Source organism: Lithobates pipiens, unplaced genomic scaffold, assembly GCF_037356315.1.
Source record: "Lithobates pipiens isolate NorthernLeopardFrog02 unplaced genomic scaffold, aLitPip1_a1.2 Scaffold_23, whole genome shotgun sequence".
NCBI classification, from domain to species: Eukaryota; Metazoa; Chordata; class Amphibia; order Anura; family Ranidae; genus Lithobates; species Lithobates pipiens.
This window is the reverse complement of record NW_027507785.1, coordinates 328,785,789-328,798,585: the sequence shown is the minus strand read 5'-3', so window position 1 is coordinate 328,798,585 and position 12,797 is coordinate 328,785,789. Positions and strand designations below refer to the sequence as shown.

Genomic DNA, 12,797 nt, shown 5'->3' with positions numbered 1-12,797 from the left:
TCCTCCTAAAAAAAGCTGAGATGGACCTCTACCACTGTCCTTCTAAACAAAGCTGAGATGGACCTCTACCACCGTCCTTCTAAACAAAGCTGAGATGGACCTCTACCACCGTCCTTCTAAACAAAGCTGAGATGGACATCTACCACCGTCCTTCTAAACAAAGCTGAGATGGACCTCTACCACCGTCCTTCTGAACAAAGCTGAGATGGACCACTACCACCGTCCTTCTAAACAAAGCTGAGATGGACCTCTACCACCGTCCTTCTAAACAAAGCTGAGATGGACCTCTACCACTGTCCTTCTAAACAAAGCTGAGATGGACCTCTACCACCGTCCTTCTAAACAAAGCGGAGATGGACCTCTACCACTGTCCTTCTAAACAAAGCCGAGATAAACCTCTACCACTGTCCTTCTAAACAAAGCTGAGATGGACCTCTACCACCGTCCTTCTAAACAAAGCTGAGATGGACCTCTACCACCGTCCTTCTAAACAAAGCTGAGATGGACCTCTACCACTGTCCTTCTAAACAAAGCTGAGATGGACATCTACCACCGTCCTTCTAAACAAAGCTGAGATGGACCTCTACCACCGTCCTTCTGAACAAAGCTGAGATGGACCACTACCACCGTCCTTCTAAACAAAGCTGAGATGGACCTCTACCACTGTCCTTCTAAACAAAGCTGAGATGGACCTCTACCACCGTCCTTCTAAACAAAGCTGAGATGGACCTCTACCACTGTCCTTCTAAACAAAGCCGAGATAAACCTCTACCACTGTCCTTCTAAACAAAGCTGAGATGGACCTCTACCACCGTCCTTCTAAACAAAGCTGAGATGGACCTCTACCACCGTCCTTCTAAACAAAGCTGAGATGGACCTCTACCACTGTCCTTCTAAACAAAGCTGAGATGGACCTCTACCACTGTCCTTCTAAACAAAGCCGAGATAAACCTCTACCACTGTCCTTCTAAACAAAGCTGAGATGGACCTCTACCACCGTCCTTCTAAACAAAGCTGAGATGGACCTCTACCACTGTCCTTCTAAACAAAGCTGAGATAAACCTCTACCACTGTCCTCCTAAACAAAGCTGAGATGGACCTCTACCACTGTCCTTCTAAACAAAGCTGAGATGGACCTCTACCACCGTCCTTCTAAACAAAGCTGAGATGGACCTCTACCACCGTCCTTCTAAACAAAGCTGAGATGGACATCTACCACCATCCTTCTAAACAAAGCTGAGATTGACCTTTACCACTGTCCTTCTAAACAAAGCTGACATAAACCTCTACCACCGTCCTTCTAAACAAAGCTGAGATGGACCTCTACCACTGTCCTTCTAAACAAAGCTGAGATAAACCTCTACCACTGGCCTCCTAAAAAAAGCTGAGATGGACCTCTACCACTGTCCTTCTAAACAAAGCTGAGATGGACCTCTACCACCGTCCTTCTAAACAAAGCTGAGATGGACCTCTACCACCGTCCTTCTAAACAAAGCTGAGATGGACCTCCACCAACCGTCCTTCTAAACAAAGCTGAGATGGACCTCTACCACCGTCCTTCTAAACAAAGCTGAGATGGACCTCTACCACTGTCCTTCTAAACAAAGCTGAGATGGACATCTACCACCGTCCTTCTAAACAAAGCTGAGATGGACCTCTACCACCGTCCTTCTGAACAAAGCTGAGATGGACCACTACCACCGTCCTTCTAAACAAAGCTGAGATGGACCTCTACCACTGTCCTTCTAAACAAAGCTGAGATGGACCTCTACCACTGTCCTTCTAAACAAAGCTGAGATGGACCTCTACCACCGTCCTTCTAAACAAAGCTGAGATGGACCTCTACCACTGTCCTTCTAAACAAAGCTGAGATAAACCTCTACCACTGTCCTCCTAAACAAAGCTGAGATGGACCTCTACCACTGTCCTTCTAAACAAAGCTGAGATGGACCTCTACCACCGTCCTTCTAAACAAAGCTGAGATGGACCTCTACCACCGTCCTTCTAAACAAAGCTGAGATGGACATCTACCACCATCCTTCTAAACAAAGCTGAGATTGACCTTTACCACTGTCCTTCTAAACAAAGCTGACATAAACCTCTACCACCGTCCTTCTAAACAAAGCTGAGATGGACCTCTACCACTGTCCTTCTAAACAAAGCTGAGATAAACCTCTACCACTGGCCTCCTAAAAAAAGCTGAGATGGACCTCTACCACTGTCCTTCTAAACAAAGCTGAGATGGACCTCTACCACCGTCCTTCTAAACAAAGCTGAGATGGACCTCTACCACCGTCCTTCTAAACAAAGCTGAGATGGACCTCCACCAACCGTCCTTCTAAACAAAGCTGAGATGGACCTCTACCACCGTCCTTCTAAACAAAGCTGAGATGGACCTCTACCACTGTCCTTCTAAACAAAGCTGAGATGGACATCTACCACCGTCCTTCTAAACAAAGCTGAGATGGACCTCTACCACCGTCCTTCTGAACAAAGCTGAGATGGACCACTACCACCGTCCTTCTAAACAAAGCTGAGATGGACCTCTACCACCGTCCTTCTAAACAAAGCTGAGATGGACCTCTACCACTGTCCTTCTAAACAAAGCTGAGATGGACCTCTACCACCGTCCTTCTAAACAAAGCGGAGATGGACCTCTACCACCGTCCTTCTAAACAAAGCTGAGATGGACCTCTACCACTGTCCTTCTAAACAAAGCTGAGATGGACCTCTACCACTGTCCTTCTAAACAAAGCTGAGATGGACATCTACCATTGCCCTTATGAACAGGGCTCAGTTGGACGTCTACCATCCAAACAAGAAGCACACACACCGAATCAGGCAATAATTAGGTGCACTGGGTTCCAGGTGCTAACCTTGGCTCACCACCGTTCACAAAGAAAAGGAAGAAATTGGTTGCACACCAGACCATCAGATACTTGATAAGAAGTCCTTTGTTGTCCTATACCAGTCAAACATGCAGGGTTACAGGTAGTTGACGCATTTCACAAGGATGTATCTTGCTTTTTCACAATGTTCTTATAAAAAAAGCTCAGGTGGACCTCTGCCACTGTCCTTAAAAACAGGGCACAGGTGGACCTCTACCATTGGCCTTGAAAAACAGAACTCACGTGGACCTTTACCAGTGGCCTTGCAAAGCAGAGCTCAGAGAGACCTCTACCATTGTACATGTAAACAGAGCTCAGGTAGACCTCCATCACTGTCTTTCTAAACAAAGCTCAGGTGGACCTTTACCATTGCCCTTAAAAGCAGGGCTCAGGTGGACCGCTACCATTGTACATGTAAACAGAGCTCAGGAGGACCTCTACTATTGTCCTTATAAACAAAGCTCAGATGGACATCTACCATTGTCCTTATAAACAGAGCTCAGGCAGACCTCTACCACTGTACATGAAAACAGCACTCAGGAGGATCTCTACTATTGTCCTTATAGATGGAGCTAAGGCAGACCTCTACCATTGTCCTAATAAATAAAGGTCAGTTGAATTTCTACCATTGTCCTTATAGATGGAGCCCAGGAGGACCTCTACCATTGTCTTTATAGATGGATCTCAGGCAGAGCTCTACCATTGTCTTTATAGATGGAGCTCAGGCAGAGCTCTACCATTGTCTTTATAGATGGAGCTCAGGCAGACCTCTACTATTGTCCTAATAAACAAAGCTCAGTTGGACTTCTACCATTGTCCTTATAGATGAAGCTCAGGAGGACCTCTACCATTGTCCTTATAAACAAATCACAGATGGGCTTCTACCATTGTTCTTATAAACTGAGCTCAGGGCAAAAAGATAAATGGTCGCCCCCCCCCCCTATCACAAGCTGTGAACTAATTCAACAGAATAGGTTGCAGGCCCTGCCCCTTTTTGCACACCCTACTGAAGAAGCACCCAAGGCTGCCTCTTCTACCTACCCCTTGGCCTGGCCCAAGGAGTAAAGAATGGGGGGGGGGGGTGTAGATAAGAGGGAGTGTTTTGTAGCCCAGCACAATAGAATAGAGGCCGGGATGACAGCACTGCTTGAAATTTCAGTGCAGCAGAAGCAGTATTGTCAGCTTGCTGCAAAGAATTAGAAGCTCACTGGATTTCTGGAAGATGTTCGGGAATTTTTTTTTCTATACTTATAGAGTATTTTAAAGAAACAAAAACCATTAAAAACGTGGATATATTTTGGAGACATTGAATTAAAAAACAAAAACAAAAAAAAACTTCCCCGATCTACATTTTGGAGTCTAGTTACACAACTTTCATTCAACGACTGGGGATTTAGTTTAAACCTGATATATACAGATTTCAGGAAGTTAGACGCCGTGAAATATTATGTCAATATCAAACTTCAACACCACGGCAATGTGACCGATTGGTTTCTGATATCCCGGCCACACACGCAGGCGGTATTTCCCAGACAGAACAAGTCGGTGCACAGCTCTTCTCAGATCCTGCCAGTTCCCCTTGTCCTAAAGAGACCAAAACCTGGTCCCTCTCCAGCTCCGAGACTCTCGGCGAGGAGGCACTTGCCCAACGCATTGTCGCGGTGACACCGCTAGCGCGTCCTGGAGGGCGTGTTTAGCAGGTTTAATTCATGTGTAGAGACAAAACAATACAAGGAATAGATGCAGAGGAAAACCTCACAATAATGCTCTATAATTATGTTATTCAGGGTATTACAAGCTGCTCGCCGCTTCATTCCGGAGAACAAAGGCCGCTCTCGGCATGAGGAGCAGCGAGGAGAGGGGTTTAGTGAAACAGATCAGACGGAGGCTTACAGATAAGGGCTCGCTGTCACCAATGCCGCTCGGCGCACAAGATGGAATACAAAAACGGGTCATACACAGAGGACAGGTGGTGCCTGCTGCATAGGATGGGAGATAATAGGCCCCTTTCGCTGGGCGGGAGGTAAAGGGCCCCCTTCGCTGGGTATGAGTGCTGGGACATATCATACAGAGGGAATTATTCCTCCCATCATGCACTTCCCTTGCTGGTAATAAACTGACTGGGTGGCAGCATTTTTTGCTTCTGGCCCACACACAGGAGGCGTTCAGCTGCCCCGTGCAAGTGTGGACCTCCTGTGTATTTCTCCACCAGCCTCCGCCCAGTCTCCTCCACCCCTTTCTACCAATTCCTCCACCAGCCTCCGCTCAGTCTCCTCCATCCCTCTATACCAATTCCTCTACCAGCCTCCGCCCAGTCTCCTCCACCCCTTTCTACCAATTCCTCCACCAGACTCCGCTCAGTCTCCTCCACCCCTCTATACCAATTCCTCCACCAGCCTCCGCTCAGTATCCTCCACCCCTCTATACCAATTCCTCTACCAGCCTCCGCTCAGTCTCCTCCACCCCTCTATACCAATTCCTCCACCAGCCTCCGCTCAGTCTCCTCCACCCCTCTATACCAATTCCTCTACCAGCCTCCGCTCAGTCTCCTCCACCCCTCTATACCCATTCCTCCACAAGCCTCTGCTCAGTATCCTCAATCCCTTTCTACCAATTCCTCCACCAACCTTCTCTCAGTGTCCCTAATCCCTTTCTACCAAATGCTCCACCAGCCTCTGCTTTGTCTCCTTCACCCTTCTCTATCTATCCCTCCACCAGCCTCATCTCAGTCTCCTCCACCCCTCTCTGCCATTTGACCCACCAGCCTCCGTTCAGTGTCCTCACCCCTCTCTACTAATTCCTTCCCCAGCCTCCGCTCCGTGTCCTCCACCCCTCTCTGCCATTTGACCCACAAGGCTCCATTCAGTGTCCTCCACCCCTCTCTGCCAATTCCTTCCCCAGCCTTCGCTCCACTTCCTCCACCCCTCTCTGCCAAATCCTCTGCTGGCTTCTGCTTGCCCAGCGAATTAAATTCAAAACACTAAACAACAACATACAAAGTCAACCACAAATCTGCCCTAAGCTAGATCACCAATCTTGTTTCTAAATATCACCCAAACCATCCTTTCTGCTCCTCCTAATACTTCCTTCTCTATAGCTCCTTTTTCTCCGCCTCCCATGTTCGCCTCCAGGACTTCTCCAGAGCCTCTCCCATTCTCTGGAACTCTCTACCCCAATCTGTCAAGCTATCTGCTACTCTGGCTGTCTTTGGGAGATCCCCGAAACTCATTTCTTTTGGGAAGTCTATCCCAATTTTTACTTTCTCCATCCACAACACACATTTATTACTTTTTTAATTCACTTGATTGTAAATACTTACAATCATTATCCTCCCAACACTTTTGTCTTGAATTTTATTGTAATTGTGCTGTCCGCTTTTTTTTATTGTAGTAAGTGTTGTGCAAACGGTTGGCTCTATATAAATCATGTGTAATAATAATAACAATAAAATAATAATAATAATATAATGGCAAATGAAGCCACACTCTGCATAGCAGGAACACCTCCGTCCACGATCATAGCCTGGCAGTCATAAGTCTGAGGTCCATGCCGAGTTATGGACCTCAACCAAAACACCAACTACGCCAAGGGCGCCACCCAATGACAGCAGCACCGTGAGCAACGCTGAAAGTACAAGTAGGAATAAATATCAACTTACTGTCCGCCTGTGTCAGGGTAAAAGAGCAGCAGAGGAGCAGCGCCAGGACGATGGGCAGGGTCTGGCGAAGGTAAGGCACCATGTTGGAAAGCAGACTCCACTCCAGGTCTGGTGATAAGTGGTCAATACATCCAGCGTTTTATAGCGTCAAGACTCGCTCCTACAAATGGGGAAAAGAAAACAGCCGGGTGAGAACGTGACCGCAAAAAGAGTTTAATATAAAATCTGTAAACATAAACAAAGTTCAATCTGCAAATCTCTAATGAGCCCTCATTGCCTTGAAAGTCACTGTTAACATTTAACTTCAAGAGTCAGTGAAATTGAGAAATAGGGCATTTGTTAAAGCTGAACTCCAGATGAAATACACATTTGGGAGCTGCAAAATGATTTATATTTATCATCCAGTCTTGAAATTCACACAGCTTAACCCACACCGCACCGGCGCGGGGGCTGATTTTTTTTTCTTCACCTGGGCTCTAGGGGACGACCTTGTCCCAGCACTGATCTGTCCATATTGTATACTGAAGATAAGTACAGAGATCCAGTAATGATGTCACTGGGTCTAAAAGGATGTAATGAAAGGAAAAGGTTTCATTTAAAAATATGATTAGCACATTAGCGTGTTTTATTTATTTTTTTCCTCCCAAAATCCTCTAGAAGGATGAACCATTGGTCAGCTCTGTGTGAATTATCCATGGGTCAGATATTGTGAAACGTCCCCATATAAACCCGATGCGGTCTGACATTCATTCACACGCCAATCACCCGCCACCTTCCTGCGCCAATCTGTTCCCCCTTGAACTCCGCCCCCTCTCCTTCCACCAAGCTGTCAATCAGCCCTCACCTGCCATCTCCTAAATACTATGCAGGCTTCCATCTTCTCTACAATTACGCTTCCATTAGGATCGGCATCAGGGGGTCACCGCACAGAAGCGACCAGCACAATCCCAGACGCCAAAACCGTAACTGTAGCAAGACCAGGCTGGAACGAGAGGTTCTCAATCTACTTCATTCGATTGGATAGTCAGGAGTGAATCGACACAGGAAACATTTGGATTGAAATATAAATGTTACACAGGCGTGCTAGCAAGGGGTTAAAAAAAAAAAAAGAAGGAAAAAACAAGAGTGGAGAAGAGACTAAAAAGTAACCCAACAGACAATACAAGGCCTTGTACTGATAGAATGGATTATATCATCTATAGCTTTCTTCAATCACTATAACAGCATACATGCCAACTGTCCCGGATTGGCTGAGACAGTCCGGCATCTTGGTCCTCTGCCCCACCCAATGCCCTCTGTCCCGGGCCATGTCCTGGGATCACAGCTTCAATCTTATCTGAGTTACGGCACAGTAACTTAAAAAGGCATTGATTGAGGGGTGGACGGGTCTTGCCTATTTAGGGGGCGTATAGGTGGGACCAAACCATGAATGGTCCTGGGATCATCGTATCTAAGTGTCCTTGGATCATCATATCCAACAGTGTAACGGGATCAATGTATCCAACAGTGTCCCGGGATCATCAAATTCAACAGTGTCCCGGGATCAACGTATCCAACAGTGTCCCGGGATCATCAAATTCAACAGTGTCCCGGGATCAACGTATCCAACAGTGTCCCGGGATCATCGTATCCAACAGTGTCCCGGGATCAACGTATCCAACAGTGTCCCGGGATCATCAAATTCAACAGTGTCCCGGGATCAACGTATCCAACAGTGTCCCGGGATCATCGTATCCAACAGTGTCCCAGGATCATCGTATCCAACAGTGTCCCGGGATCATCAACGTATCCAACAGTGTCCCGGGCTCAACGTATCCAACAGTGTCCTGGGATCAACGTATCCAACAGTGTCCCGGGATCAACGTATCCAACAGTGTCCCGGGATCAACGTATCCAACAGTGTCCCGGGATCAACGTATCCAACAGTGTCCCGGGATCATTAAATTCAACAGTGTCCCGGGATCATCGTATCCAACAATGTCCAGGATTATCGTATTTTGGTGATAAGAGGCAGGAGGGATCAGGAGAGCTGGATCCATCAATATGTGAGCACAGATATCAGACGATGAGGTTGGAGCTCTTCCCCCTCCCAGGCTGGGAAGAAGCATATGGTGTACTGTCATCGACCTCCCTATAAGATCCCGGGAAGGAACAGAAGGAGAACATTTTTAATGAGGAAGCCGCCATCTATTATTCATGGAGGAGACAAATCACTTATATGTGAACTTATCCCAAGCCACAAAAACTCTGCACAGTCCTGGCAAAGGCACAGCGGGGCAGGTGGGGGGATGGGAGCGGGGTGCTTTGTGAGCAAGTTAAAGTCAAGTTCCAGACAAACAGAAAAAAATAGCATTTTTGCTGCAGCACAGCTCCAGCTTTTTTTATTGTTGACTTTTAGCGTGTGTGTGTGTGTGGGGGGGGGGGGGTCAGGGGGGTCAGGGGGTAGAATAAACCACTGTCTGTTTTTTTATGGTCTCTATTTCCACTGAATTCATCACTTCCTGTGCCGGTGACAACCCGGTGTGTCGGGATGTAACAGGTGGTCAGATAACACACAGAGGGCAACAGGAAACTGAACAGGTCCTAAATGTTCCCCAATCTACCCAAAACTAAAAACAATTTTGACTGGAGTTGGGCAAATATATTTTTATTTCCAGGAACCAAACCTCAAAAAAGCCAACGTGTCCATCGATTCCAGAACTGCCCCCCACCCCATACCCAGTTACAGTTATACCCCCCTGTACCCAGCATAGAGTTATACCCCCTGTACGCAGCATACAGTTATAAGCCCCTGTAGCCAGCATACAGTTATTCCCCCCCTGTACCCAGCATACAGTTATTCCCCCCTGTACCCAGCATACAGTTATACGCTCCTGTACCCAGCATACAGTTATACGCTCCTGTACCCAGCATACCGTTATACCCCCCGTACCTAGCATACAGTTATATGCCCCTGTACCCAGCATACCGTTATACCCCCCTGTACCTAGCATACTGTTATACCCCCGTGTACCCAGCATACCATTATACCCCCGTGTACCCAGCATACTGTTATACCCCCCTGTACCCAGCATACCGTTATACCCCCCTGTACCCAGCATACCGTTATACCCCCCACCCCTGTACCCAGCATACCGTTATACCCCCCTGTACCCAGCATACCGTTATACCCCCCGCCCCTGTACCCAGCATACCATTATACCCCCCTGTACCCAGCATACCGTTATACCCCCCTGTACCCAGCATACCATTATACCCCCTTACCTAGCATACTGTTATAACTCCCTGTACCCAGCATACAATTATACCCCCCTGAACATGTCATTCTGTTATATCTTCATAAACCCAGTATACCGTAATCTCACAGCAAAACCAGAATACTAGTACTATACCCTTATGTACCCAGCATACTATCATACCCCTTGTACCCAGCATACAATATACTTTCTTGTATCTACCATAAGTACCCCATACCATGTACCTAGCAGACCATTATCTCCCCGTACCCAGCATACAGTTACCCTCCATACCCAGCACACTGACGTACCCCTTATATCCAGCTTACAGGTATACTTTCCTGTACACAGCATGCCATTATACCCCCTGTACCACTCTCCCTGCTGTATTCACATTAGCTTCTGATCTTGACTTAGCAATGCAGCCATTGGTGAGATCCACCAGACTGGGGTCAGGCATTCTGCACCCCCCCCCACCCTCCTTGGGCCCAATGAGGCAGAGCCTGAGAGAGCCATGGCGGAGGCACTCCTTTCAATCTCTCCCTTGGCGCTGCCTCTATAACCTGATTAACAGCTCCTCTCCTGTGCCAGGAGCAGCTCTGCGTGACATAAGTGGAGAAGTGATGGCGGCGGCCGCAACCTGAAAGCCTGTTTTATAGGTTTAATCGCTGGAAAATGTCATCTTTTTTTTTTCTACTTACAAAACTACAGTGCAGTATATACTAGAAAGGAGAAGGAAAGGCTTGCACTATATTCCTCTGATCAGGACTGTAATGACTGACTGAGCTGTCCTGCAAAACACAAGATGGATTATCTTATTGTACCCAAATATTTTCCCAACATTTGTCCCTAAAGTGCCCGATACTGAACTATGATCACATATTATAGGAAAAGGATTTCTGAATGTTACCCCCCCCCCCCTCCCCCAGGATATCACACGCTCCAACATGGCAATTGTTCAGCCCCCAGAGTACAGGCCACCATACAGCAACACTTTGATATGCCAATACTGACTTTCTGAGAAAGTCGACGACTGGAACATTGTTTCTTATTGGTGATATAAAGTTATAAAGTGGTGGGTGGCCTCAATCTCCATAGGGTGCTGCACAAAGTCCCGCCTTCGACTTTCTCCAAGTCGGGATCTGCATATTGGAGGTCCTGCGGTTAGCAAAGGGATTCCTTGACAGATGTAAACCCCATCTCTAAAATCTCATCTATGCTTTTACATGGCACCGTCCTGTATTGTTCACCTTTTGTAAATCTGCAGCATTCATTAAAATAATCCCCTGGTGATCCCGCCATTAAGATCCTGGTATAGCAATGATATTCTCAGCTACTCAAGAAGTGTGATACACAGCCAATCAGCCATAACAGGCCCAGGGAAATGGCATTCAAAGTGCACCAAGTGACAGCAGCTAGGTTCACATGTCAGTGTGCGGGAGATGAAGGGATGAAAAGCTGCCTTCTGATTGGTAGCTAGGGGTTACGGCGCTCTGCTCATCATCTTATTACTTGGCTGAAGCTGGATCCTCCACTAAACTGTGTGATCAGCATTTCATCCACCGCAGGTAACATCAGAGAGGGAAGCGTCACAGCATTCCGCCAACGCACACATTACTGGCTGAGGTCTGGGCTGGAGACATTCTGGAGCCAGATTCTCATAAACCCGACTGGCACCCATCCCTGGGCACTGCCCCTCTCCCCTCCTCCTCCAATCTACCCACAGAGCAAGACTCCCACCTCTTCTACCCACTCTGCCCGAGAGATAGTAGGTGCCTATGCCTGATATCAGGAGGACAATGGCTGCTACTGCTGGAAATGTTGATTGGATGCCACAGATTACTGAAACCTGCACCGTACACACAGTCCCTGCCCCTTACACACAGTCCCTGCGCTCAGTCCCTACACCTTACACTTAGTCCCTGCACCTTACACACAGCCTTTGCACCCTTCACTCAGTCCCTGCAGCCGTCACTCAGTCCCTGCAGCCGTCACACAGTCCCTGCAGCCGTCACACAGTCCCTGCACCCTTCACACAGTCCCTGCACCCTTCACACAGTCCCTGCACCCTTCACACAGTCTTTGCACCCTTCACACAGTCTTTGCACCCTTCACTTAGTCCCTGCACCTTACACAGAGCCTCTGCATCCTCCATTCAGCCCCTGAACCCTGTAAAACATCTCTGCACCTCACATACAGTCTCTGCACCTTGCACACAACCACTGATTCTTACACCGACCCTGAACCCAGTCTCTTAACCTTGCACACAGTGCATGCACCTTCTACACAGTCAATGCACACAGCTCCTGCACCTTACACACAATCCCTGCACCATGCACATAGTCCCTGCATATAACCTTGGCACCTTACACACAGTCCTTGCACCCAATCTCTGAAGCTTGCACACAGTCAATGCTCCTTCTACAGTCTACACAGTCTCCACACACAGCCCCTGCACCATATACAAAGTCCCTGCAACGAACCTCTGAAGCTTGTAAAGTCCATGCACCTTCTACACAGTCCCATCCACTCAGTCGCTAAACTTTGCACACAGTCCCCACACCTTGCACATAGGCCCTGAACTCTGTACACAGTCCCCTCACCCAAAATATGAACCCAGGAAACGGTTCCTGCACCTTACACACAGACCCATTACCCAGTCTCACCTTACACACAGTCCCTGCACCTTGCACACAGTCCCTGCACCTTGCACACAGTCCCTGCACCTTGCACACAGTCCTTGCACACAGTCCCTGCATGAGTTTCTGTATTAAGCTCATGCGTTCCTCCAGCAGCATTATATACAGAACTAGTTGATATTGCTCAGGATTCTGGAGAGTTGATCCACCTAAATCTATCATCTTATAAGGCAGATGAGATCTCAGCCACAACCAATACAAGGGAAGGGGTTCTCTCTCTCTCTCATCATTTTGTTATCCATAATAGGTTATTGAGAATTCAACCAAAAAAAGAAAAGCGCAGAGATGTACAGGAACAGGACTATGGCGGAGTCTC

At 47.6% G+C, this 12,797-nt stretch overlaps 1 protein-coding gene across 13 annotated transcripts in view; it reads right to left on the bottom strand.

Annotated features, from left to right (window-relative positions):
• Nucleotides 1-12,797, bottom strand: part of PTPRF (protein tyrosine phosphatase receptor type F) — a 1,477,204-nt gene that overhangs the window by 343,374 nt on the left and 1,121,033 nt on the right. For all 13 annotated transcript variants that reach the window (XM_077450677.1, XM_077450676.1, XM_077450680.1 and 10 more), the window contains one exon: nucleotides 6,547-6,706. In XM_077450677.1, the coding sequence (XP_077306803.1) occupies nucleotides 6,547-6,628 (82 nt within the window). In that variant the 5' untranslated portion in view covers nucleotides 6,629-6,706. The remainder of the gene's footprint in view (nucleotides 1-6,546; nucleotides 6,707-12,797) is intronic.